A 26,339-nucleotide genomic window follows, 5' to 3' on the forward strand; every position below is an offset into this window, starting at 1 on the left:
TTCTTGTTACTTATAGTAGTAGGAGAGTCAAAAAAATTGTCAGTTAATACGACAAAGTACATAGTTGGTCCGAAGGTTGTGGGTTATTGTTAAAATGATTAACATTGTCTCCCTCCACACCAGTGCTTGACTAACTGGGGATATATATATATATATATATATATATATATATGACAAAGTACAAAAAGGGAAGAACCAGCTTACTAAACTCTTGTTGAAAACATGTTTCCGTCTCCAAAAAGAAAGCAACATTCCTATGTCAAATTTAAAAATATCTCCCAACCGGAATTTTTGGGCCAGTTCTATCTAGATCAAGAATAAAAGATTAAACTCCCTAATTGAAAATAGTAGAAAGAAATTAATATGCCACCTACAGTATACTCTAGAAATCAATGTCCATGCTAAAAAAGTCCAAGAGGGAAATCTGGCTGCATACAGCTGTGTAATAAATCAATTTGCTACCATGACTGTCATTCAAAGGCAGAATTATGGCTGACAGACAACAAAGAAGTTAGATTAGACACAGGGGCGATATACAATAGAATCCCAAAAGGGCTTTGCTTTCTTATTTTTTTAAAGAGTCTGTTAAATCATTCACTGGGAAATAAATGGCCCAAGGTAGATTTCAAGAGAACTATTATAACTTTAACATCAGTAATGACTAAATAAAAATCTTAAAAGTATGTTTGGTTATTCCACAAATATTTCACTATATACATATGCATATACTATTGTCATAGATGCTTCAAATTCTACAACACACAAAAACAGAGTCACTTCCTTTTGGGAAACAGAAGATGGGTTTAATCCAACACTAACGGGAATAAATGAAAAATAATTGTTGCTTTAAGTGCTGAAGTCAAGGTGCATAATGCCATGACAGACTCTGTTGCGGAAATGAGGGAGGCAGGCCAGGGGGTGCAGAGCTACTGCAGTAGGAGAGACAAGGACAGGCACTTAGTAAAAGGGGTGTGGCTGTGAGGCTGGGCGACAGCAAGTGCCAAGGCCACAAGGCAATGCAAGGGACAAAGCAGATGATGCTGAGACCTAAAGGCAACTACAGTGGTGAGCAGCCAAGGCAACAACACTGCCAGCTGTGACAATGCAGGAACTAAAATCTTACAGATTCTAAATGCCTAATTTCTCAATAAAATCTCATGCTTTTCAGAACAAACAACCTGAGCATGAGCCTAGGCCCCATGGAAAAGTAGTTGTGTCATAGCTTATTTCTATCCCCAATCAGTCTGGGCTCATTTTTAACATTTTGGAAGAGAGCCAAATTTATACATCTGAGTATTACTACCTATTCAGAAAACCAAGTAACATTCATAAATTAATTTTCTCAATCTTTTTCATATCATAAAAAACCACGAGTACTAAAAGCTACAATTCAAAACCTAGTAAGCCCTTCGGGGCTCTGTTCCTGGCATTCTCTGGAGTCCTAAGGACTGAAGAAACAGCTGAACACACAGCATGAGGACCACATTCCCATCACTAACCCAGGGTGTTACTGGGATAATTTACATTACATGGCAGAAAAAGACCAGGAAGGAAAACAAAGGGGAAAAACGAACTTCCCTCTGAGAATCTTTTATGTTTAGGTCTAAAATGTCCCCCCAGTTCATGTGTTCAGAGGCGGGGCTTTTGGAAAGTGACTGGTTCTTGGGGTCCTACCTCATCAATGGTTAATCCATTGAAGTGCATGCTCCAGAAAGTGGGGCCTGTGGAGAAGGTGGGTCACTGGGGCCAAGACCTTGCCCCCTGCGCTGTCAACCCCGGTCAGTGTGTCCCCATGCCTACCCCTCTATAATACAGTACTACGCTCCTTCTGACTCTTCACTGTAAACGTCCTACACTTGGAAGGCAGCTAGGTTACTTATCTGTAAACACATCCCTCCAACAGAAACCACAGAATAAGCCCAAAACAAGCTGCTTACAGAATAGCCAAATGTCCCCTGAAACAGGCAGGGCAGAGTACTGACCCTAACCAAGCACTTCACATGAAGTGCTTCGACTCTGGGTGGCACAGTAACCCTTAAACCATTCTGAGCCGCTCCAACACACTAAACTTCGAGACAGTGCCCATCTTTTCCACATCTCAAAAGTCTTCAGATTCAGTAAAACAACACATGGCTCCACAAATACAGTCAGCCTCCTGTACCAGTGGAGTCCACACCCAGGGGCCCAACCAACCCCACACTGGAACTATCTGCAGGGGAAGCCCTGCACCCACACTGCATGTACTCCCGTTTCCCTTGCAGTTATTCCCCAAACAATACAGTTCAACAACTATCTGCACAGCATTTACGTTGTGTTAGGTAATTTACGCCATGTAGAGATGACCGAAAGTCATGTTCACTGGTTATGTGGTAACCTGTTTTACAGAGGGGGCTGGCGCACCTGCAGACTGCCCTGGCACCAAGCCCTCTGGACACCACAGAAGACTACACAGCACTCCCCAAAACACAAGAGCAGCAACCAACGCGCCCATGTCAGTCTCCTTCCATACACTCTTCAGAAGATCAAGAAAATTTCTTCAACAAGGAAGGAGGACTTGATTTCCTGTCACTGCATTAAAGATGCAGGATGAAAGTGTAATATTTCCCATAGATGTTCTCCAAACCAGTTTTCCTAAGGAAGACACTCAGCAGAAACAGGATGCCGCAGTCCCCCAATCGGTAAAGAAGCAGGAGTTTTGAGGTTAAACAGGTTCCTTAACCGCAGAGCTTCTCACTGTCACTATCACCTCTCCGGGGGACAGTTCAGGCAGCATTTCCCAAAGCATACTACTCGCCAGTGCAGCACAGGAAGGACAACCCATGCTACAGAAACTGGGAGAGCTGGTGTCCAGTACTGCCCATGGCAGCTGCCCTTCGACCGATGATCCCAGAGACCACACTCCCATATTAAATGGTTAATTATCAAGAGAAAGGGCTAACAAACAGATCTGCTCTTATTTTTAATTAAAAACTAAATGAGTTGAAACACATTCTGTTTCTTTCTGATGAGTCGGAAGCAAACAGTGCATCATTCAGCTCTGGGTGTGTGTGACATTCTCCCTGTCCAGTAGCTGAACCAGACACAAACACTGGCAGTGCAGTAGCTGACATGAGAGGGATACGAGACAAAGCATCCTCAATGCTTTGACAATTTTACATCACACATGTATCTTCTTTGTTAATACTGAACCAAGAAACTGTCAGGAATACAGGTTGGTTTGTGTAAGTTCTAACACTGATCATCTTTGGGAGATCAAAATACATACAAGCACACTGAAAAAAATTACAATTTTACATGAAGTTCAAAACAGTTAAGAGTACTCTTCAAAAAGTTAAAAACACAAAAGCACTCTTTAATAAAACAACTGTAGCTAATTAGTGACATAACAGAGTTCTTTAATCCATTTCTTGGAAAAACATCAAATGCATGTCTTTAATCTGTTAATTATATCTCCTATGAAATTACTGTCACCCCTCTGCAGAGTAAATCATTCACACAAAATGACCTTCACTAGTCTTTCTGGTTCTGTAAGAAAAGCATCTTAAGACACAAAGTATTTCCAGTGAAAGAAGACTAAGCAGGGCTTGGACAGGTTCTGAATCAGCTCTTTCCAATTATTTCATCAAAAAGCTGGGTCTGTCTCTTTGAGTATAGCTGTAAACTTGCACACAACACATAGCCAAAGTATGTTTTCTGGAGAGCTTCCAGGTTAGTTGCTTCATCTATTATCATTGATTAATGGGGCTAAAGTTCAATACTTTCAAAAAGGAGGCCAATGGAAGAGATAAACCTTGTCCTGAAGGCCATTAAAAGTCTCTATCTAGTTTCTGGCCAATTCCAACATAAAATTTCTGTTTCCAAGAATCTTGAGGTTCACTCGTCTCCAGTAGGAATGCATTCCATTCTGCAGAGCACCGTTTAGGGTGGTGAGGGTGGAATGCAAGAGTGAATCTAAAAATGATAAACACCACGCAGGTGAGGAAGACAAGGGACAAGTGCCACGAGAAGACCGTCAAGAGAGACAGGAGCAAGAGCACCTGCACCTCCCAGACCCCGGCGCAGGCACGCTGGCTAGGCTCTCCTATCTACCCGCAGGCGCGGGCTCTTCGGGTCCGAGCCTGCCTGGACGTGTGAAGAGACACTGCCTCCATCAGAACGCCGAGACCACCCCGGTCCCCCCTCTGTGAAGGCGAGCGCCTCTCCTTACCTCCTGGTCTGTAGACGACGTCGTCTTCCGTGATGTACGAGGTTATCTCACCAGTGTCCGTCCGTTCGTAACGAGACTTTTTCTTGGGTGGTTTCTTCTTGTTCTTCTTGGTGGACTCCTCTGTGGTGGCACTGTTGTTGTCATTGTCCTCATCTTCACTGTGATCACTCTCCGCATAATTTTTGGCTCCTCCTTCCAAGGTGCAGCTCCTGCGAGGCCTTGAATTCTCACTTTCTCTTGCTTTGTCTCTTTTCTCTCTTTCTCGGTCCCGGTCTCGGTCCCGGTCCTTCTCTTTGTCTTTATCTTTGTCTTTGTCAGCTGTCATGATTCGCCACGTGCCTTCTTCTGTCCTCTCACGGCTGGGCCTCCGTGAAAGGTAGACTGTAAGCCTGGGCTTCAGTCTTCTGAATTTCTCACTCAATTCCAGGGAAAATCCAACCACTCCAGTAACCCCAACGTTTCAAAAATGCTAAAGGAGAAACAAGAGAGAGAAAGAAATTGTTTCACTTTAACTCACTTTAACATTTCCTCTTATTTTCTTCATAAAATGCTGTAAATCTCTTACTCATGCTTTAGATTTATCTAAAACTGTCTCAGATCATAGTTAAAATTATACACAACTTCAATATATACTTTTTGGCCTCAGCTAGTAAATGACTGGAGCCTTTTTAGAAGGTCTATATTAAAAATCATCTGGCCATGTGTGTTGGCAGACACTTGTAACCCCAGTACTTGGAAGGCTGAGGCAGGAGGGTGGCTCAAGTTCGAGCGTGAGCTATGCTACAGGGTGAGTTCAAGGCCAGTCTAAAATGCAAACCAAGATCCTGTCTCAAAACACACTCACTCACCCCAAATGTCTGTAGGCATTAGAGTAAGCTGTACTCCTGTATTCCCCCCTTTTCATATAAAAAATTAAGTGCACCCTAGTGGACAACATATTGTCATTATATTACATTATTAATGTAACGTAATTATAAAAAGAAACTTTATAACCCACAATATAAATTTAAAAGAGGGAAGAACCTATAGTAAAATTATTTCCGACAGGAAAAATGCTGACATGAAGAACTGAGGCAAACATCTCAGGCTGTCATACAGTGGGCTATCTTTTGAAGACTCTCCCTACTTCTCCAAATTTCCAGAGCTCCTTTCAAAATAAATATGCTTGACACCAATGAAAGCGACAGCTTCAAAGCAAAAGTTTGTCAATTACCCTCACTTACATCATACACATCTTCTTAGTCTCCTATTCTAGTTCAATTCTAGGAAAAATGGTTTCTCTATTAACATTTATCATTTCTGCCTTAACAAAACTAACAACTTCCAAAAACAGCCTCTGGGCCTTGAGGAATATTAGGTGGTTTTTACATTCTTCCAAATTTCCACCATTAACAATTGCTCTAATGAACTCCTCAAGAACTAAATCCAACAAAAACATCTAAAGTTGTTAACAGTACACAATGAGAGGAATTAGCTCAGTGGCACAAGCGCCTGCCTGGCTTATGCCTGCCTAGCAAGCTTGAGGTCATGAGTTCGAGCCTCACTACCCTCCCCACCCCCCAAAAATAAAACTTAAGAAAAAAACAGTACAAAATGAGAGGATTGAGTTCTAAACTCCCAACCTAATTCTCATAAAAACTTTACAGCTAGGGGAAAAACACATTTGCTTACAAATCATTTTGGAATTTCTAATAGCAATAATGTATCTTGTCTGATCTTTTATCTTTTCCAATACCTCATTTGTTGAAAATCTTTACTAAATACTGTCTGGGTACCAGGTGCTCAGAACTAAAAATACAATGAAAGAAGAACTCATAATCCTTTCCCTGGATGCTCAAATGCAACAAAAGGAAGCCAGTGATCAATATTAGAACCATCTGTTTCTTCTGCTAAGGGGGCCAGATAGGAACAACACATGCAAACAAAAGATTGTTCCTGTTTACTTACACAACAACAGATATATCACTTGCAATTATATGCCTCAGCTGCAGAGAAAATTCTCTTTCGTCATGCCAAGCCCGTAAAATTATCAGACTCTCTCCAAGACTCAGAGATCAAACCTGATTGGGGGGGAGGCGGGAGTTTGCATGCATGCCAATAATAATGCCAATTATCCTTAGGATTTCAGGAAAAATAAAAGATATCAGCCACAGCCTTTGGAAGATACAAAGGAAGGAGCAGTCATCATTAATAAGCAAGGCCAGAAGGCTGAAAGCATACAGTAAAAACCTAGAAATTCCTTAAACGTAGTAAATATGTTTTCAGATCAGATTTCAATTTTCTGAGCATATTTCAAGGAAAGCAAAAACTATTCTAGTACCTACAAAACTTTTGCACAGATGAATCATTGCTAAACAGACAGTAAACTCCTAAATACCTGTAGGCCACTGGAATTAGCAAGTAAAATTACAAACTACTTTTTCCACCCAGCTTAAATTTACAGCACACACAAGAAAGAAGGCTATCCACTAACACAGCTGCTAACACATTCCTCTTGGACATCCCTTTTCAACCAATGAGAGACTGGAAAGGGAGGATCTCAGGCTGAAAACCTCCTCTAAACCTCGTCTGGGACTGAAAGAGTTCCACTGAGTTTGCGCTGTTCACTCCCTGTTCAATGCCATAATGACATCATGGCGATCCCTACCTTCAAAAGTCCAGTGACTTCCCCCTGGATAAAAACCCAATGCCCCATCATGCACCAAAGGCCTCTGTCTTTTCTCTGACCTCCTGCATGTGACTTCTGAGCACCCCTAGTCTCCTTGAAAGCTCCCTTCAGGCTGCCAGGGCTTCTCTTGCAGCCCAGGGGTCTTCTGATCTTCTTCCATTCACATCTCCACACCCACTTCATCATGCAGCCTTTCCTGTCCAAACTCTAGGCAGAGCCCCATCATGGCCCTTTCCGCATCTGTAATTTTACATTCATTTGTGACTTAATTTTATCGCTACCTTCAGGCTAAAAGTCCCATGAGGAACTGACCCATGCCTGCTCTTGCTCTCTTGTATTCCAGATCCTAATTCACTACCTGGCACATACAGATGAGAGATAAATTACTGCTTCTTTCTGTCCCTCTCACACGTAAGCTATACTAATAAAGACAGCGTTAGGAGGAAACTTATTTGGGACAAATATTTCATAAGCACCTGAAGTGGTAATACAGCTGGCTCATAAACCATGAACAGCATAAGAAGACGCAAAGTGAAGGAGAAAGACATGGCAGGTGGGAGGAACTCGACTTAGGGTACGTAGCTGCCCCTGACAGGGGGACAGGACAGGATATAAGTTTAAGTAGAGGCAGCAGTACAGATAATGAGCGCTCCTAAAACAATAAAGCAGCTAACATTCAGTGGGCACTTAATATGCACTAAGCATTTTACACATTATCTTGCTTAATCTTCATTATAACAAGGGTGACAGCATAATTTATCATTCAAACTGAGACACAAATGAGTAATTATGTAGGAAACAACACAGAAAACCAAACCAGGAAATATGATCGCCTTACTCTAACCCTATTTACTGGGTCTTATTATTATATATATTTTACCAATGCCAAAATAAACACAGGGAAGGTGAGCAAGGGAACCAAAATCACACAGTTAATGCGGCAGACCCAGACTATAAACCCAGCCATGTCTGACTCCAGAGTTCATACTGCCCAACCCCTCTCCCCAGGTGCAAGTGAAGCCGGGGCCGCACACACTAAGCACCAGAGCACTAGTGCTCTACCTCAGAGCTACATTTCTGGCCCCCAAATCCCACACTTTTGTTTTTTAAAGCACAGGCTGCCTACTTTATTACATATCCTTTAACAGTCAGGTTTGTCAGGGGCTGGAGATTTAGCTCAGCAGCTCAGGTGCTTGCCTGATTAGTGCAAAGTTGTAAATTCGATCCCGGCACCAAAAACCAAAAAACCTTAAAAGAAAAAAAAAAAAAAAAAAAGAAAGCAAAGTCAGGTTTGTTCAGTATAGTAGGCTAAGCAAACACTGTGCTGGTGAAGGCTCCTGAGATGAAGACAGTACCTGAGGAATAGCCATTTCCAAACACACCTGCTCTCAAATACTATCTCTGCAAACCTAAGAAACCAAAGCACCTCAAGTACCTCTGCCTTTACCAGTTCTGCAACCACTGTGCTCCTTTAGGAACAACAGGCCTGATCCAGGTGTGGAGGACCTAAGTAAGCAGCTCTCTCTGTAAGCACTGCCTCCTTAGAGAAGCAGCTGCAGCCAGCTCGCAAAGGAAGCCACGGCAGCAGGCTACATACAGCTGGTGGACTGCTTTCAAAGGGAAATCAATTTTCTTTTCCTGTTATCTTTCATATGAACATGTCTGCGAAAGAAAATGTAATGGCTTTTGTTCTGGAAAAGGAAATGTCACTCTAACACTTGGATAGAAACAAGGCATTTCTCATAAAAAGCAACCTGTGTGGAGTATGCCTCACAATGTGCCAGAGAATCACTGAGGAAGCGGCAAGGTGACACTGAAATATGAGGTCAGCAGAACTGTAAACTCATGCAGAAATAAAACTGTTTCCACTTGTGGTACTGAGAGCAGTTTTCCAAGCTGTAAAATTCTTTCCGCCGGATCCAATCCAACCACACAAGCAAATGTCTAAAGAAAGGGTCCCTGTGCAGGCAGGCATCTACCTGGCTAATATGCAACTGCAGTCGGTCTGTACACTGGCTATATGCTCGTTCTCCCAGCACAGGGCTTAATGAAGGAATGTGAACAACGAGTAAATTCAGAGTGCAGCCCTGGGCAGGAGAGCACAGGCCTGGAGGGAAGACTCTCACCCCAAGCAGGCCTGCGGTCTGCAGTGGCCCTTCATCTCCAGGACGTTCTGGGCACGCTCGAAGATAGGGCAGGGAGATTCTGACAAATAGACAGCTTGGTTTGTTCCCCAAAGACACAGTAATAACAAAACATGGGGCCACAGCAAAAGGTGAAAAGGGATCCAGAACAGAAAAATTCTAGGTAACAAGTAACAATTCAATTAAAATTAAGTAAGACATAATACACTCTCCTTATTTGAAAAAGAAATTCCCAAGATGAGTTTCTCCAAGTTGCCAGTACCAATGAACAACTCTTGCCTCTAAAGAACACACACTCAGGCTGGTCCGAAGGTAGTGAGTTATCTCAATTGACTGTTCACAGTCAGTACAGATTGAACTCCTTGTTCTACTCTCCCCCCCGCCAATTCTCACTACTGCACTTGACTAGTCTTTAAAAAAAAAAAGAACATACACTCAGTCACATACCCAATTACTTTCTCAGGCATTTAATTAAATACAAGGTTTCAGTAAGCACAGTGGTGCACACAGCTGTAATTCCAGCACGTGGGACACTGAGGCAGGAGGATGGCATTTCCGGCCAGTCTGGGTGACTCAGTGAGAACAAGCCTTGGGGGGGGGGGGGAATGGGGGCACTTAAACAACAGAGTTCTACACTTCAGTTTTGACAATTACAGAACACCCTGCTATTACTGTCTCTTCGACCAAGTGGGTTAAAGAAAACTCACTGCTAACTCTAAACAAAGGCTTCTTGATTCTGAAACACTGATGAGCTGGGGCCAGAGTTCTGCACTGTGGGGACTGCACCGGATGGAGGATGTTAGCATTCTTGGCCTCCACCTGTGTAGATTCTTCTAGCACAACCCACTTCTCGTCACAAGTGGGAGATAGGTCAGATAATGTTGCATGTCCTCCACGGAGTAAATCTGCTGCAGTGAGAATCAATGCTCCAAACAAGTTATCTGTCTACTACAAATGTTTCAAAGGGTTAAGTACCTGTGTTTTTATTCAAAATTGAGCTTGCCTGATATGGGAACCATAAAACTAACACCCTTACAAAAACTATAATGTGCCATGTTTCTTGTTTTCCAAAATAGACTAATTTAAAGCCTGAAACAGTGATTACACAGATGTTTGAAACTGAAATAGAAAAACGGAAGCAAATATTCTATGAATCTTGGTGTTTACCTCCAAGCTCCAAAGACAGTTAGAAGTAATACTCTTTGGTGATCTGCTCTGTTCATGAAGCCAAGAGTAGGCATCTGCTGTCACACAACTAAAGAGAAAATCTGGTGTCCACAATACCAAAAACAAAGAAACCAAATACCTAGGAAACCAAGTCCCTGATGTTAACAGCGGAAAGCACCCGAGGCCCGCTTCTTTACTGCGTGGCTGTCCACAGAACCAAGAGTGGAAAAGATAAATGCATTAAAAACCAGGCAGTTGGTTAAATGAAATGTGGAAAAGCCATGTAACAAAGTATTGGGAAAACAAAAAACTGATTCTTACTCCAACATGGATGAACCTTGAAGACTCGCACTTTTAAAAGCCAATCACGAAAGACTACACTTGGTCGCCGTTATGGGGGCACATGCCTGTAACCCAGCACTCAAGAGGCTGAGGCAGGAAGACAGCCACAAGTCTGAGGCCAGCCTGAGCTACAGAAAGACCTTGTCTCCAAAAACAAACAAAAAAAAAGAAAAGAAAAGAAAGGGGCCAGGGATTTAGCTCAGTGGCATAAGTACCTGCCTGGCAAATGTGGAGTCATGAGTTCAATCCTGGTGCCAAAAAAAAAAAAAGAAAGAAAAAAGAAAAAAACAGAGACTAGGTATGCTATAACTCCATTTAGGTTTAAATATCCAAAGAAAGCAAATTCATGAGCAGAAGGTAAGTTAGTAATGCCTAGAGCCTGGAGAAAGGGTTAAGTGCTACAGTTACAGGGTTTCCTTTGGGGGTGATGAAAACAAACACTGATGACTGTCAGTATCTGTTAATACAATAACTGCAAACATACAGTTTAAACAGGCAAATTATGATATGTGAATTACATATCAATTGTGACAAACACAAGCAAATCCCTTACAAAGAATAAGAAAGGACTTAGTTTATGCACCCATCTGCCTATAAAAACTGACAGGGATGAGTTCCACCTCTCAGTGGAGGAAGACTACTCTTTGAAACTGTAAGAACAGGTTAATTAGCACAGAGGTTATTTCATGTAATGTTGAAATGACTGAAAACCATCTGGGGACTAATCTTCAGCACACAGAAATTCTTGGGCAGGCTTCCTACCTCTGCAAAGCATGCTTAAAAGTAGATAAGGTGGACAGAGTTTCTTTCAGTCTGCAGAGCTCCAAGATTCAAAGTAATCTGCAACCATGGCACATAAGCTCTCAGCAACCGATGAAAGGAAATAACAGGGTGAATTTTAACTTAATACAATTATACTTCACACATATACAAAAAATCAAAAGCATTCAATATGCACCTCTAATCCATGGGTACAAATTTGATCAAGGGGAAAATGGAATCATAAAACTCACCAGAGCAGTCCTAAACACAGAGAAAATCTAAGTCTTAGATGAAAGTGAAAAGGTCTTGCTAAAAGCAGAAGCCCTAGTCAAAACTCAATTTGCTGTTTTCCATGTCTGAATCACTGTAATTACATGTGACTCCTCCAAGTTGACCAAGTGCATTAACCCTACTCGATTTGTTAGCTTGATGTCATTCAAAAAGGAAAGCCACCAGAACTACTGAATCTCAGATGCCAACAACTAGTCAGTGACCAGGGAACGGAAGTCAAGTCCCAAGTCCAAAACACTTAAATGCAGCTGTAACTTCTATCATCAAATAAACCTCAAAGGTAGGTTTTCTAACAATTCCTCCACTATTTTTCGACAGACGTGCCAAGCACTATCCTAGAAACTCTAGCGACATGAATGACCAGAACACACACCATCTCTAACCTCACAAAGCCTCCATTCCACCAGGGTGGAAACAGACAATGCACAAGTAAACTGATACATGCTATGGAGAAAACAATGCTGGACGTGATGCTTTGTTATTAATTTATGGAAGGCCCTTATTGACAAGAGGTCATTTGACCTACAGGGAAGCAATGATGTAAATAAAGGAGAGGGGCATTCCGGGCAGGCTGTGTTCTTTCACTAAGAAAAACAAATGAAAAGATGTGAGGCAAAAGCATGTCTGGGCAAGACATCATGCTGGCTGAAGCGATGAGCACCAAGGAGAATGCGGGGAGAGCGCCGGGCAGCATCTGAGGAAGTGCGAGGCATGCAGCCGGGCCTCCCGCAAAGGCTCACAGCTCCTACATGGGGCTCTTCACGGGTAGCTGGACCAGGGTGCGTGAATATGGATTAAGGGTGTGTGGCAACCGGCCAGGCCATAAATGTCTACCACAGTTCTGGGTATGGATGACGGAAAGGCTCGACCGGGGTGAAGGTGGCACCAACCAACAGAAATTGGTAGCCTGAGTGGAATAAAAGGGAGGGAGGCTCAGTGCTGCTTCTCACTGCTTCCTGTCCGCCCTGACTGTTTCTTCTCTGTCATGACCCACTGCCATGTCTCTCTGCCATGCCACCAATAAACCCCTACAGACTGTGAGCTAAATAAACTTTTCCTCAGGCATCACAATCCACCAGAGACTGGCTGTGGTGGGAACCAAAAAGGAGAATCAGCAGAAACACTAAGGTTAGGACCTGGCCAATAACTGAAACAGGCAAGGAAAGGGAAACGGAAGGATTCTGTTCAGAATATATTCAGTTTGAGGTGTTTAGCACACACACGTGTCATAAAGGTCATAAAGTTCTGGGCTAAAGAAATCTAGACATCCTGCTATAAGTAGTGCCAATAACCATGAGATTAGAGGGCATCAAAATGAATGACCAGATACCTATCACTCCAGCACTCCGGGAGGCTGACGCAGGAGGACTGCAAATTCAAGTCTAGCCTGAGCAATTTACCAACTTAGACTGCCTCAAAAGTAAATAAAATAAGAAGGGCTGGAAGTGTGATCAGGGAAAGGGTCTGGGTTCAGTCCACGTACCGCCAAAGGTAGGGCCAAGGTGATAAACTAGTGGAGACAGATTACGGGCAGGTCCAGTGAACTTGTGAGCTGCAGGTGAAGCGGTGTGAGGGAAAGGGATTAGAGCCCTGTTTGGAAACCCTAAGGTGGAAACAACAGACCACCTTACTCACATCTTATTCCACGACATATTCAACAACCGCCTGCAGACAATTTCCTTATTAATCACGTTACCAAACGCTGCATCTAATACAATCCAGGCAGCACCAGTCCTGGCCGGTTTGCATAGGAGGAAAGCAGAGCCTGCTGTTTCTCAGGGAAACTGTCCAAAGGACAGCTGTCCAAAGGAAAACACTTGCCAACCTAAAAAAAAACTTATTCTCACCTGATAAACTAAGGAAGCGGCAATACTAGATTTAAAGACCAGTTTTCTGAACAAATATTTCTAAGAACCTGTAATTTTTTTAAGATCCACATAAGGAAAAAAAAACCCACAGGGACTAAAAATATGAATTCAAACAAAATTTCAATTTCAGAGAAAAAAGTGAAATTAATCAGGTTCACCAACTAAAACTAACTGGTAACACAATCCAAATCTGAAAGAATTCAAGTCAAACAGAGCAACATTTACATACCTCCGAGAAATCTTACTATTTTTAAATGCTCGATGTGAAAAGGCTTAACTTGATTCAAGATGTACATACATTCCTGAAGGAATCTGCAGCTACTTTTACTGGAGGGAGTACTCAGGGACTGAACCCAGGAGGACACTCCCACTGAGCTACAGCCCCCATTTTTAAATTACAAGACCGGGTTTGAATTAAGTTGTCCAGGTAGGATTCAAACTTGTAGTCCTCCTGCCTCAGCCTGTAGAATTACAGACATGTGCCACAAGACCCAGGGAACAATTATAGTTACCAGTAAAAGGAAAGAAGTCTTCAACGCTCTCATGCCTATAATCCCAGTCCTTGGGAGGCTGAGTTCATAGCACTACGAACTCAGGCTGGGCTGCATACTGAGGTGAAGGCTAGCCTGAGCTACATAGCAAACCTTTCTCAGTAGAGGAAAAAAAACTGAAGGACGAAAGGCTAAGTTGATAAATGACAAATTTTTCCAGCAGCTAGAGAAAATGCAGTATTATTCTGCATGTCACCTCCTCCCAAATGAACCAGTGTTTCCACTATCATGTGAAGAAGGGAATTATAAAAGGGAGCCAAACAGAGACCTGTGGAGCGGCACCGCAGTCTTCTCTGCAGCGTCTGCTGTTCAGCCTAGCTATGCCTGGCTTCTGATCTCAATATGTTGACCTCACTGTAACTTCAGTTTTCTCTCAAAACACAAGTATCTTAAAATAAATATCAAAAATATCGGCACTCTTGTCTCAAATATTGTAACAAAAAAAAATTCAATATTACTTCTTAGGAGAAATTGCCAATTCTATCTGTTCCCCCCAAAAACAGACTTGAGATATGTAATCAGTAATGATTTTATTTGGAAAGTGCAATGTCTAGAATTAGGTCAGAATTTTTTCATTTCCACCTGCTTGATAAATAGCCATAATTCAAGAATAAAAGCATCCTTGTCATTATAGGGGCACCTGAATTGATGGTTGCAATGATCTTCAGAGAATGCCTGAATAACCTCTCAGAACGTAATGTTCTCTAATGAAAATCTCCTCTAATCGCCAACCAGCATATCTGCGATTAAAAGGAGACCATCGCCAAGCCTACGTGATGTTCCTAATATCAATCAAGCAAGGGGCTGTCAAGGTCTTAGAAAGCTCATCAGTGAGAAAACCATTAATTTCTGAAACAAAGGGCTCCAAAAGATAAGTGCCAACTAATTTTTAAACTATTGTTTCTGTAAAGAATGGCACGATGCGCTTAATACCATAAACACTTTTATATGAAAACACACCCAGGTTAAATCTATAGTATTACCATTTACAACCAAATTTTGTTAATATGCACAAACATTTACATTTTCTACAAACCAGCATTTTCTAAAAGAGAATTCATCTGGATCCCTATAAACAGTTGACACCAGCCTGTAAGTACCACCAGTTAAACGGGAGCCTTTGATTTATAGACCTCAACAGAATCTTTTGGGGAGGGCGGGGTTCGTTTTTATCGGTACCAGGGATCGAACTCACGACTGCCTGCTTTCAAGGCAGGTGCTTATGCCGCTGAGCTAAATCCCCAGCCCCCAGTTTTTTTAATAATTTAGATTTGGAGCTGGGCATGGGGTGGCACAGTCCTGTAATCCCAGCCCTCTCAAAGGCCGAGGCGGGAGGATTTCAAAAATCAAACCAAGCATGAGCAACTTCATGATTTAACCCCGACCTCAACGGAATCTTGAGACGGAAAGTAAAAAAGACAGAGCTATGAGTTTACAGCTTTAAACCAACGAAGCCTTTGGTTTTTATAAAGTTAGGAAAGTCACTGAAGACAACCACAGCTGTTAACGGTAACTCTGAAACACTGAGCAGGACACACATTACAGGAGTTGGGGACTGCTCCTCCGCAAGCAGGCAGATCTAAGCAGACTGCACTGGCAGGGTCACTCAATCAAACAGCTTTTTCTCTCAGTTTTCATCCCAAACAGAGCACAGCAACTTACAGATAAGGTAATTAAATAGTCTAGCTCCCAACTATTCAAAGTTAAGTTCCCTTAACAAGTTTCTTCAATTTCGTGGTCAAGAAAAAGTAGACCTACAAATAAAATAATCACTCCATTCTCAACAAGCACAAAAAAACCAGATGCTTCACATCTGTTCTGAGTAGTAGAAGGCCACTGAAGAGCAAGCCTTCAGGGACGCGCAGCAGTGCAGAGGGAGCACCTGCAGGCAGCTGGCAGCAGCCGGGCAGAGGGTGCAAGTAAGTGGAGCCCGGCGTCACAGCGGCTTCTCCAGAGCAAGGAAAACCAGAAACCATGGGGCGGGGGCCCTTCTCACTTTGTCAGCAAGCAGACAAACTTCTTCTCAAACGCTTTTGATAAAAACACTGCCATTTCTATCAGCCACCTCATCAGCTCCACAGGACCCGGGAGATACAGGAACACAGATCCCTCTTTAATCTCCTCTTCGCTTCACCCGGAAAATCCCAAATTGAGTAACCACACAGCTCATTACCTAGAGACGCGTGCCATCTTCACCTATTGGTACCCTGCGGTAGCTTTCCCCACCAGCTGGATTCGGTGTGTGCTGTCTCCTCCCCTGTATCCGGCCAACAAATGGCAAGACACAGAACACGCAAGGCAGTAGCTCAGAATTCAGGAGTGCTGTGCTTGCTTCGAAGCACACATTTAGAACCGTGGCACTGTGCAGAGAAGGTAGAACAGTGAAAGGCAGCTCTGTTCTATCAAAGTCCACAGAAATTCGGTAAGATTTCTTGGAGCATCTCTCAAGGACCCATTACCATATCTATACCAAAGGCAATCCTACCTTTCATCAGGATCAAAACAAATCACATGATACTTGAGGGCATTACTAACATTTCCTATAAGCTTATGGCTCAGCAAAGAGATCGGAATCAAAGTCAGAACAATTTCTAATTTCAACAACCACAGGTAAGCAAGGTAAAATCTCCAAGTTAACTAAAAGGAGAAGAAAAGAGGGGGGAAAAAAAAAAGAAAGCAGGAAATTTGGGTAAGCAAATGATGAAAGGTGAGATTTTAATTTTGAAAGTGTTGGTTGAAAGGCCAACCAGACCCAGGTACTAACTATGCAGCTGGAAATACAATCCGCCACCGTGGAGGAAGATCAGGGTATACTAAGAAGCTAGGGCAGGGGACAGAATGCTGAGCCCAACCTAAGTAACTGAGCAACTCTATAAGAACCTCTTTCAACATGAAAGATTACAGAGGGAATTAGAACAATTATGTCAATTTTAGCTATAGTGGGACCAATAGCATCAAACACAGCCTAGAAAGCCACAAACTGAGCTAACCCTTAATTTGCCACTTTTAACAGTCTAAACTACATTTATGATTATATAACAAAATCTAAAACAAACCAGAAAATTATATGTAGTTTGTACATCCTTAATGTGTGGATTTTGCCCTCAAGGGCTAAAATTTAAAATGAATTAAGGAGAAAATAGAGAAGTACAAGAGGAGGAAGAAATTAGAAGTTAAGATTAGAGGACAAAGGAAGATCACCCCAATTTTGGAAACTGGTGCAGAAGTCAGAGACATGGAAGAGAGAAGAGGAAGAACAGAACAGAACCTCACCCGCAGAGAGGCTAGGAACCACAGTCACACTTATATAAAAACCGACAAAGAAAAAAAGTATCTGCTACGGAAAAAACAAACAAACAAAAAGGAAGGAAGAATGCAGTGCAAAGCAAAGAAACTTCAAGCATTTTCCAAGCCAAATTCCTTGGCTGGGCTGCACTGGGCTGGGCTGGGTATCTGGAACCCTAATGACAGGCAACACACCTAACGGTATTTATGTGGAATAAGTGTGGGACACAATGTTTACAAATACCCTCAAAATTTATACTGTACATTTTCATGTTGATTCTGCACATTACATTTCAACTCCACAGGTAAGACAACTGACCATTATCAATAGTCAGAACCTACAGCAAACTCCCCAGTGTAATTTCATCTTCACATTAAAAAACTTCTAAATGTGCAGTGTCGATCCAAAACACTAACCCTCAGAGAACGTGAGTCATGGCCATGAGTCCCGCCCAAGAACTTCAGAAGTCTTAACTGTACTTACGTACAGTATCTTAGGTTCTATGAATACCTGACTTCCAGAATCCGTGCCCTATCAACATTAGCACTGATTAGGTTTGAGAAAAGTGATACACAATAGTCAGCTACACTTTCTTTTCAGGCTTCAGATTTAAGCAAAGAACCACAAAAAGTAGGATTCTAGCACAAAACAGTCCAAAATGGCAAGCTAAAGGACTCAATAATCCAAGTCAAACATCTGCTACTAAAAAAAGAGAAAAAGGAACCTGCTAGTCAGTAATAAGAGCAGTCCACACCCTCAACAAGGGCATTCAATCTGACGGACAGCCACACACAGCGGCACACAGCAGAAGTCCAAACTGTGTCGGGATGGAACAGCTGCAGATCACTTAAGCCCAGGAGTTTGTGGCCCCCCTGGTCAACACAGCCAGAACCTCAAATAAATCCCAACACACTGCACTACAAGGAAGGCGGGGAGGGTGTTCTGAGCCTCCGTAGGAGACTCTTCACACTCAAACACTCCTGTGCCAAAGCAATGGGCGCAGAAGCATCTCTGGCCTCAGTGTGCCCACATGGGGGAAGCAAAACTCCCTGCAGCCCCCCAAGACTACACGCAGCCAAAGGGGTGAGCGCTACACTGGGTGGGACGGACTGGCAGCAGGCAGTGCTACTGGTCCCTCACACTGTACCACGGGAAGAGACGACTAGGCAAGACCTGTGAATTACCATCTCCACTCTGGGGGTCCCTGTCTATCTTGGAACTCAATTCTCACTCTCTAACGATACAAATACCACGCACCTTCTGTCTCAACTTTTAACACCTCCGTTCCAGAATCTGAGAGAAAAACCACATCAAGGCCAGCATTTTCCAGTCCTCTCCATGTACACTTACCCCTCCTCAGCGCTCCAACACCAGCCCTTCCCACACACCTGTGCACCAGGGCTCACGCCCTTCTGCCTTCATCCTCAGTCTTCACCGCTCGCCCAGTGAGTGTCTGCGGAGTAACTGTGCACCACTCACACCTGCTGACAGAGCACACTCGTGTCCGAGCTAACTGGACAGCCCAGGACAAGCCAGGTCTCTGTCCAGATTTCCGTTTCTGTCCTGACAAAAATGATGTGAAGGTAATACAACATACCCCAGAAGCTGCTATAAGTACTGGAGACAACCCACACAGGACAATAGTCCACACTGTCCAGCAGAGGCAAGATGCTCAGCAAACCTCAGTTAACACTGCTGACAGCTCCACTGTCCATCTTTAGTTTCCTTCAGCACAATGGCATCCAACAGATGTTTTGCAGAAAAGGGTACCTAAAAACACTTCAAGCTATCCAAGGAAAGTTCTTTCAGTCTGCACTGCTAAACAGCAAGAGCTGTCAGCTGTCATGAAGTCTGCCTTGACTCTAAAGGAAGGGCATTCTTCCAAAGGCCTCACAGCCCTGTGTGCCTGCTTCTCCCTAGCTGACCTGCCTCAAGCTCAGAAGCAGGTGCTTCTGGTGCCTGCTTTTTCCATGAGAAGGCACTGGGCCACATTTACTTTTGAAATCCAACAAATATGTGATAAACAAAATCTGTCCATTACATTTCTTCATTGTCCATTAACAAGTTTTCCCCTTTACACTCAGACCTCCAAAATTCAAAGATCCAATCCAAAAATGGGCATCTGAGATGAATACGCAATTCTCAGATGAAGAAATGCAAATGGCAAATAAATATATGAAAACATGCTCATCATCATTGGTCATCAGAGAAATGCAAATTAAAACCACACTGAGATTCCATCTCACTCCTGAAAGAATGGCCAGGATCAAGAAAACCAACAACAACAAATGCTGGAGAGGATGTGGGGAAAAAGGAACTCTCCTGCACTGTTGGTGGGAGTGTAGACTGGTACAGCCTTTGTGGAGGTCTGTCTGGAGGTTTCTCAAAAAGTTGGGATTGGAAATCCCATTTATTCCAGCTATTCCACTTCTAGGCATATTCCCAGAAGAACTGAAAGCATCATACCACAGTGATTTATGTGCACCTATGTTTATAGCAGCACAATTTGTAATCGCCAGATCTTGGAAACAACCCAAGTGTCCATCAACTGAGGAATGGATAAAAAAGTTGTGGTATTTCTATACAATGGAATATTATTCAGCTATAAAGAAGGATCACATTGAGATATTTATCAATAAATGGGCGCAGCTTGAGACCATACTCATAAGTGAAATAAATCAATCTCGCATGTATGAATACCGAATAGTTTCCCTAATGTAAGTAATGATTCAAATATATGAAAATATGTGGCAATCATGATTCCCCATTATGTGGCCTTGAAGCCTTATAAAATTTTCACTTATTAATTAGAAAGGCTTTATTCCGGGCTTCTTGATATGGAAATATTTGAAGCTATAGTATATGAAGTTTTATCCAAATATCTCAAGGAAAAAGACAGACACTATGGTAACTATTATTCTTTAAAAAAATTATTTAGTTATTTCTTATGTTTATTTTAATTAAGGGAAAAATTTAAAAAATTAGGATATATAATAGTAACTCTTTTCGATTTCCTATTAACTTGTTTTGAAGTCCTGTAATGCTCCCATGATCTTGTTTTGACTGATTAGACTCTGTTCCATTCTGTGGGATAGTATCAGGTCCGAGGGTATAGGCAACTACTTTGAAGGCAGTAAGATTCACTAAGATGCCCATTCTGGTTTGATTATTGTCTCCTTTGGAAGTCCTGTAATGTTTACAATGTCTAAGTTTTATTGGTCTTGTTCTCTACTGTTTTGTCCAACTTTATAATATCTAATGAGATAGACAAATCTTTTTAAGGAAACAAGAGACAACGTTGATAACTATTGTTAATAACCGTATACTCTGTTCTACATCATGTGCTAAGTCTATCCTTGGTTTTCACTGACAGCTTTGTTCTGCCATATTTGACTTTATTCTCCCCCCCCAAAAAAGTAATAAGAACTAACGAGTAATAAAATCTAAAATGTGTAAATTTTGTTGTAAAAAGAGAGGAAGGGGAAAAAAGAGCTCTAACGGATATAACAGCAAGTGTGTATAGGGATGTTGAATAGCTGACTATATTAATGTTTTTGGATCATTGAACACAGCTGTTTGTAGTCTCTCTGTTTGAATGTCTACTTTGTATTCTTTGATACTGCGATTTGAGCAACTATTTCCAAGATGATAATATGTAATCTATTAACAGGTGATTTCTTACTGTTATGCTTTTTTTTGTAGTTCTGTATTATATGTAACCTTACACTGCTTTGTTTTGTTTTGTGTTTTTCTCTTTTTCCTCTTAAATAAAAAAAAAAAAAAAAAAAAACAAGTTTTCCCCTTTACAAAGAAAGCCATCAGCAGGGGCTTCTTCTGGATGCTGCAGTACTCTGGGAGAGAAATGTGGATTCTGGTGTCCCAAGGACTCCGGGTGCCTCTGCCAGCCAGCCAGTGCTTTGTCCAGCAGCTGATGCCTGAGACCTCCTAGTGGAGGCTGACGCTGGTGAGCTGTCCTCTTGCTAGGAAGCTGGATCAGAGGACCCAGGCCAGGCTGGCGGGCGCTGGGCTGGGAGCCAGGTGCTAGCTGAGCCCAGAAGCCGTGCATCTGCACTCTAAGGGCCAGACTTCAGCTCAAGCCAGAAGGTAAGTTCTCAATGTCCCTAGGCTGCAGGGTAGGAGGCCAAGAAGCTGATGCCTGGAATCTCCTGTCAGGTCACCACCCTCTGTGGGCACACAGGTGCAGGTGCGCAGGGAGAAGCAGTGCCTGCAGGGAGAGTAGGGATCTGAGTCCCTGAGGTTCTGTTTGGGGGTGTGGGACTTAAGATGGGTGTTGTGAACAGAACCACTTCCCCCCGAGGTTTGAGTTTCAGCCTTATAGCTGAGTTTTGTGACCAGAGCCTGCCTCCCAACTCTGCATCCCCACAAATATATAAAAGTGTTATAAATGTGCAATGTCAGAAATGATAGACTTTCTGAAAATGTGAAAATTAAATGTGCTATTTCTCTCTTCAAAGTTTTATTGGCAAGGTTAAATTAAATTAGAATTTGAGAATGCCTCCACACTTGAGTCCTTTGAAGCAAACTACCATCTAATTTACTATTTAAAGTGACTGAAAATCTAGTTTGACTGGGATAAAAAACAGATTCTCAGCTGATTCTTCCGGCAAGGCTGGCACCCAGGGAGGCGGAGCGGGGCCTCCATTCGGCTCACAGGCCTGACCCTGCCCTAGTCTGGAGCTGCAGGTAGGGAGAGCTTCCTGCAACTCTGCTACCCTAAAATAAACAAACAGCACTAGAACTTAGGCAGAATTCTCCTTTAAATATATTTTTAAAACAGGTATCTGAGGGATTGTAATTCAACGGTAACTTCTTGGCGCTACCCCTCAGCACTGCTACCTTTATGCTCTCCTTTTAATTCCAACTTTCCCTGACAGAAAATATAGGAATAAAAAGACACATCTGCAAAACTACAGAACGCCTACACATTAAACAGCGTCCTCAGAAGTCATTCATCCTCACATGAACCATTAACAAAATTTCACCCAAGGCTGTGCCGCCTAAAATGGTAGTCACTACCCACGTGCCTACTTAAATTGAATTACAAGTAAGTAACATTTTAAAATTCAGTTCTTCGGTCACCATAACCACATCTCAAGTAGTTTACCAGTGAAGAGTGGTCAGCAGCTACCATGTCAGACACAGCAGGCACCGAACAGTCCTACAGTCACCTGTCACCACTGACGGAGAGCTAAGTGTACATACAAGGCTGGGGGTGCCACTCAGTAGCAGACTGGCTACGTGGCATGCCTGAATCCAAGGGTTTGATCCCTGTCACAGAAAGAAAGAAAGAAAGAAAGAAAGAAAGAAAGAAAGAAAGAAAGAAAGAAAGAAAGAAAGAAAGAAAGAAAGAAAGAAAGAAAGAGAGAAGAAAAGAGAAAGAGAAAGGGAAAGGGAAAGGGAAAGGGAAAGGGAAAGGGAAAGGGAAAGGGAAAGAAAAGCCTATGTCATCAATAAGCCACTCTCGTTAAACCACTCACTGTAATGCCTTCACATACAAGAATATACACAAACGTGAGCTCAGGGGCTTCATTCTTTGCAGGGGAGGTCATTTTTGAAGCAGGGTTTCACCATATGGTTCAGGCTGACTGAACTCACTTTGTAGCCCAGGCTGGCCTAAAACCCACAGAGATCCTTTTGCCTCAACCTCCCAAGTGCTGGGATTATAGGTGTGATTCTTTCATTAATTCACCTACGGAAAAAAGAGCAAGAAAGCACTTTTCTCCACTATACCTTTATCCAACACAGCCACATCTGCCAAGTTCTTGAATCACAGGTCCCATGATCTTTCTTGGCACTCTTTTCTTTCTACATTCTCCGTCCCACACCCATCTTCTGACTCACTTGCATACTATAAGGTCACTCTAAAACCAGGGGTGGCGTCTCAGGCAGATAAAACTAGATATAATCATGGGGGGCGGGGGGTCACGACTGACAAGTGTTCATCTACTCTCAGAGGATTTTTCCAGTCCTGGGGGACTGCTGTGTGGGCATGCAGGAGGTTACGCATTCTTCTCCATAATAAAAACAAAGCCCACCTTGTGCAAAGTTCTTAAGCTACTTCTGATTTATATAACACTGCAGGCACAGAACAGTACTACAATCAACCTATCAAGAAGAACTTTGCTTTTTTAAAAATAAACCTATAGCCTTTAAAAGTGCATTTCCAATGGTTTACTTCTCAAGAATGATTGAAATATCACAAAGCACCTCGCTAGCTTGATTTACTGTTTGAGTTCATTATCGAAGGCTACAAACACACAGAGGTCAAAGAAAAGAACTCATGACTGTGGACAGGGATGCTTTACAAAATTCCTCTCTGAAATCTGAACTGTTTTTTCTGTAGCTAATACACAGGAGTGCTGGCTTTAAAACGATGATCAGGGAAGACCTGTGTTAAGAGTGACGCATGGAGAAGGAGCTTTAACCACAAAGCCTCCCCTAAGAATGGCAATCGCTTGGCAACAAAGCCCTCTTCATACAGACCCGAAGCAAAAAGGAGAGCGCCAAGTAACCGTGCTCAGTGACGCTCCGTCTGACTTTCCCATTATTACTTCATTACAAGAAGGGAAAAAAAAAAAGGAAACAACACAAAACCAGCTTGACTGTACGCGTAAGTTGTATTTCCCTGCAAAATGTGCTTCCTTCCACTCTGAAGTCCTAGATACTAATGATCTCTGAGAGCAAAGGTCAGCCATTACCGCAAGGGGCCAAGAAGTCACGAATTGTTCTTCCCAACTTCTTCCCAAGAACTTGGGAATCTGAGAAAACAAGCAAAAGTAAGATGGTGGTCTTCGACATAAACGCTCCCCAGGGAATCCTAGCTTGAATGCATATAAGTCCATGAAATTCTTCAGAAAGACCTTGAGAGCAGGAAGGAAGAATTCAAGAACAAGTATAGAAAGCCATACAGTTGGAGCAAAGGAAGGAATAAAGGAGGACAGGGGGGCTCCTCAAGCATAAGAATCATAAGGGGGGGGGGATATGAATCTGTGAAAATTTAAAAACTGTGTTTAAGCAGGTCCTTGAGAGAAGAGCAAGCACTCAGCCAGGATTACATGGGAACGAAGAATTACACCACCTCAGCACCAGGCTGCAGTGTGAAAAATCTTACCAATTCAGAAGTGAGAGAGAGCATCCTTTTATTGTTCACATCCAGTTCAGATCAAGAAATACAAACTGAGAACACTAACCACGAAAAAGAGGCAAATACATAAAAGAATAAGAGAAGTGCTCCCCACGAAGATGAATCAAAATACACAACCCCTCCCCCCCAAAAAAAATCATCAAATGTCCTTTACAAATGCTAACTGCAGGTCAAAATTTCCAAACATTCAAACACATCAGTGAAAGGCCAGAGAAGCAAGCATGTAAAACAAAGAAGAAAGTAAACATAATGAAAATTTTCATGAAATAATCATAAACACCGAGACAGAACTGATACAATTCGAGAGGTCCCTAGAAATAAATTTCCCAAGCTTTTCAAGCCACTGAGCTGGGATGTAATTCAGCAGTAGACCTGGGTTCAATTCCTGGAAAACAAACAAAGCAAAATACCAAGTCTTTTCTAACTTAGAAATAAACTAACAGAAACCATCCCAAAAGAGAAACAAACGCAGCAAGATGAGCAAAAGCCAACTGTCCAAAAAAAAAAAAAAAAGGTCAACCATCAATGACTCCTAACAAATAGTTAAATACCTAACAAATAATTAAATACTACTAACAAATAGTTTAACTACTGGTACAAACACTCACAAAGCAAACCAGTCAGGAATTTTATATAAGAGGAATAAACTATAAAGATCTCACAGATGCCAATTCATCTAAATTATTTAAAACAACTAGGAAAAGCCAGGTGCAGGGGTACACTCCTGGACACTCAGGAGGCTGAGGCAGCAGGATTGCAAAGTTGAGACCAACATGGGTTACAAAGTGAGCCCAAGGCCAGCCTGAACCCTGTCTAGCGAGACGGGGTCTTAGCGAGACCCTGTCTAAAATCAATGAATATGCATACATACATACATACATACATACATACATACGTACAACCAGGAAGTCTTTCTCTTAATATTTGTCAGACACTTTGAAGCTAAGGTTTTGGGAACCAAAGCTCACCTATTCATTTTAAAAGGTAGAATAGCTAGTTCTGCTGTTTAACTAATTTCTATAGTAAATATTTAACTTTAGAACATCTAACATTGTGACAAGTCATATTTACTTGATTATTCTCTATGTTATTCCACTCCCCTTGTAAATAATTAGATGAAAACTAAAATCATCTATGCCTAAATTTAGCCACACATTAAAAGGTATTATTTAATATAAATAAAATTTGAGGTTGAATAACACAAAATTCTGTATCATAGGCCTTCTATGAACCAAGAAAATAAAAATGTGATTTATCTGTAATACTATATACCAGCACAGACAGACAGAAATAAACCTGAAGTACTCAGATAATCACCACTAGATATATCTTTTCTTTCCTTCTCTTTTGTCACAGAACTGGGGATTGAGGTCAGGAAGCACCAGGTTAAATTACATCCTCAGCCCATTTTGGGACAGGGTGTCCATTAAACCATCCAGCTGGGCTCAATCTGGGCAGTCAGCTCAGCCTCCAGAGAGGCAGGATTACAGATGTGTCACCACACCAAGCCCTCTTCTTTCTTCTCTTAAGTGTGTTATGGATAGATGTCCCTCCAAAGCCTCATGCAGTCCCAGATGAGACTCTTTCAGAGGCACCTGATCTAGGATTGAGGGCATGGGACTATTAAGTCAGTCCACTAATTGGTCTGGCACCCCTCTAATTCCGGTAGCCTGGATGGAGCATAAAAGGGGCAGAGAGACGTTGTCAAGCCCCTTGTTTCTTTTGCTACCTTGTGGGTGCCACAGACTATCATTCTCTGCGATGCCCCTCAGCCAAGCGCTCTATACCCTGGACCCAGCCAATTATGCACTGGAACCTCAACAAACTGTGAGCTAAATAAACCCTTCCTCCATTAACTCTGAGTGTTTGGAATTTCGTTTCAGCAATG

At 42.3% G+C, this 26,339-nt stretch overlaps 1 protein-coding gene across 8 annotated transcripts in view; it reads right to left on the bottom strand.

Moving 5' to 3' along the window:
* The window catches only part of Rere (arginine-glutamic acid dipeptide repeats), a 381,226-nt gene that overhangs the window by 241,025 nt on the left and 113,862 nt on the right, over positions 1–26,339 (bottom strand). For 7 of the 8 annotated variants that reach the window (XM_063235444.1, XM_003471446.5, XM_005004377.4 and 4 more), the window contains exon 2: positions 4,208–4,676. In XM_063235444.1, coding sequence (XP_063091514.1) covers positions 4,208–4,532 — 325 coding nt within the window. In that variant the 5' untranslated portion in view covers positions 4,533–4,676. Of the gene's footprint in view, positions 1–4,207; positions 4,677–26,339 lie in introns of those variants that run through there. The other variant, XM_063235445.1, reaches the window with a different exon arrangement.

The sequence above is a fragment of the Cavia porcellus genome, unplaced genomic scaffold (assembly GCF_034190915.1).
Source record: "Cavia porcellus strain 051 isolate PalLab524CR breed Dunkin Hartley unplaced genomic scaffold, mCavPor4.1 scaffold_25, whole genome shotgun sequence".
Lineage (NCBI taxonomy): Eukaryota > Metazoa > Chordata > Mammalia > Rodentia > Caviidae > Cavia > Cavia porcellus.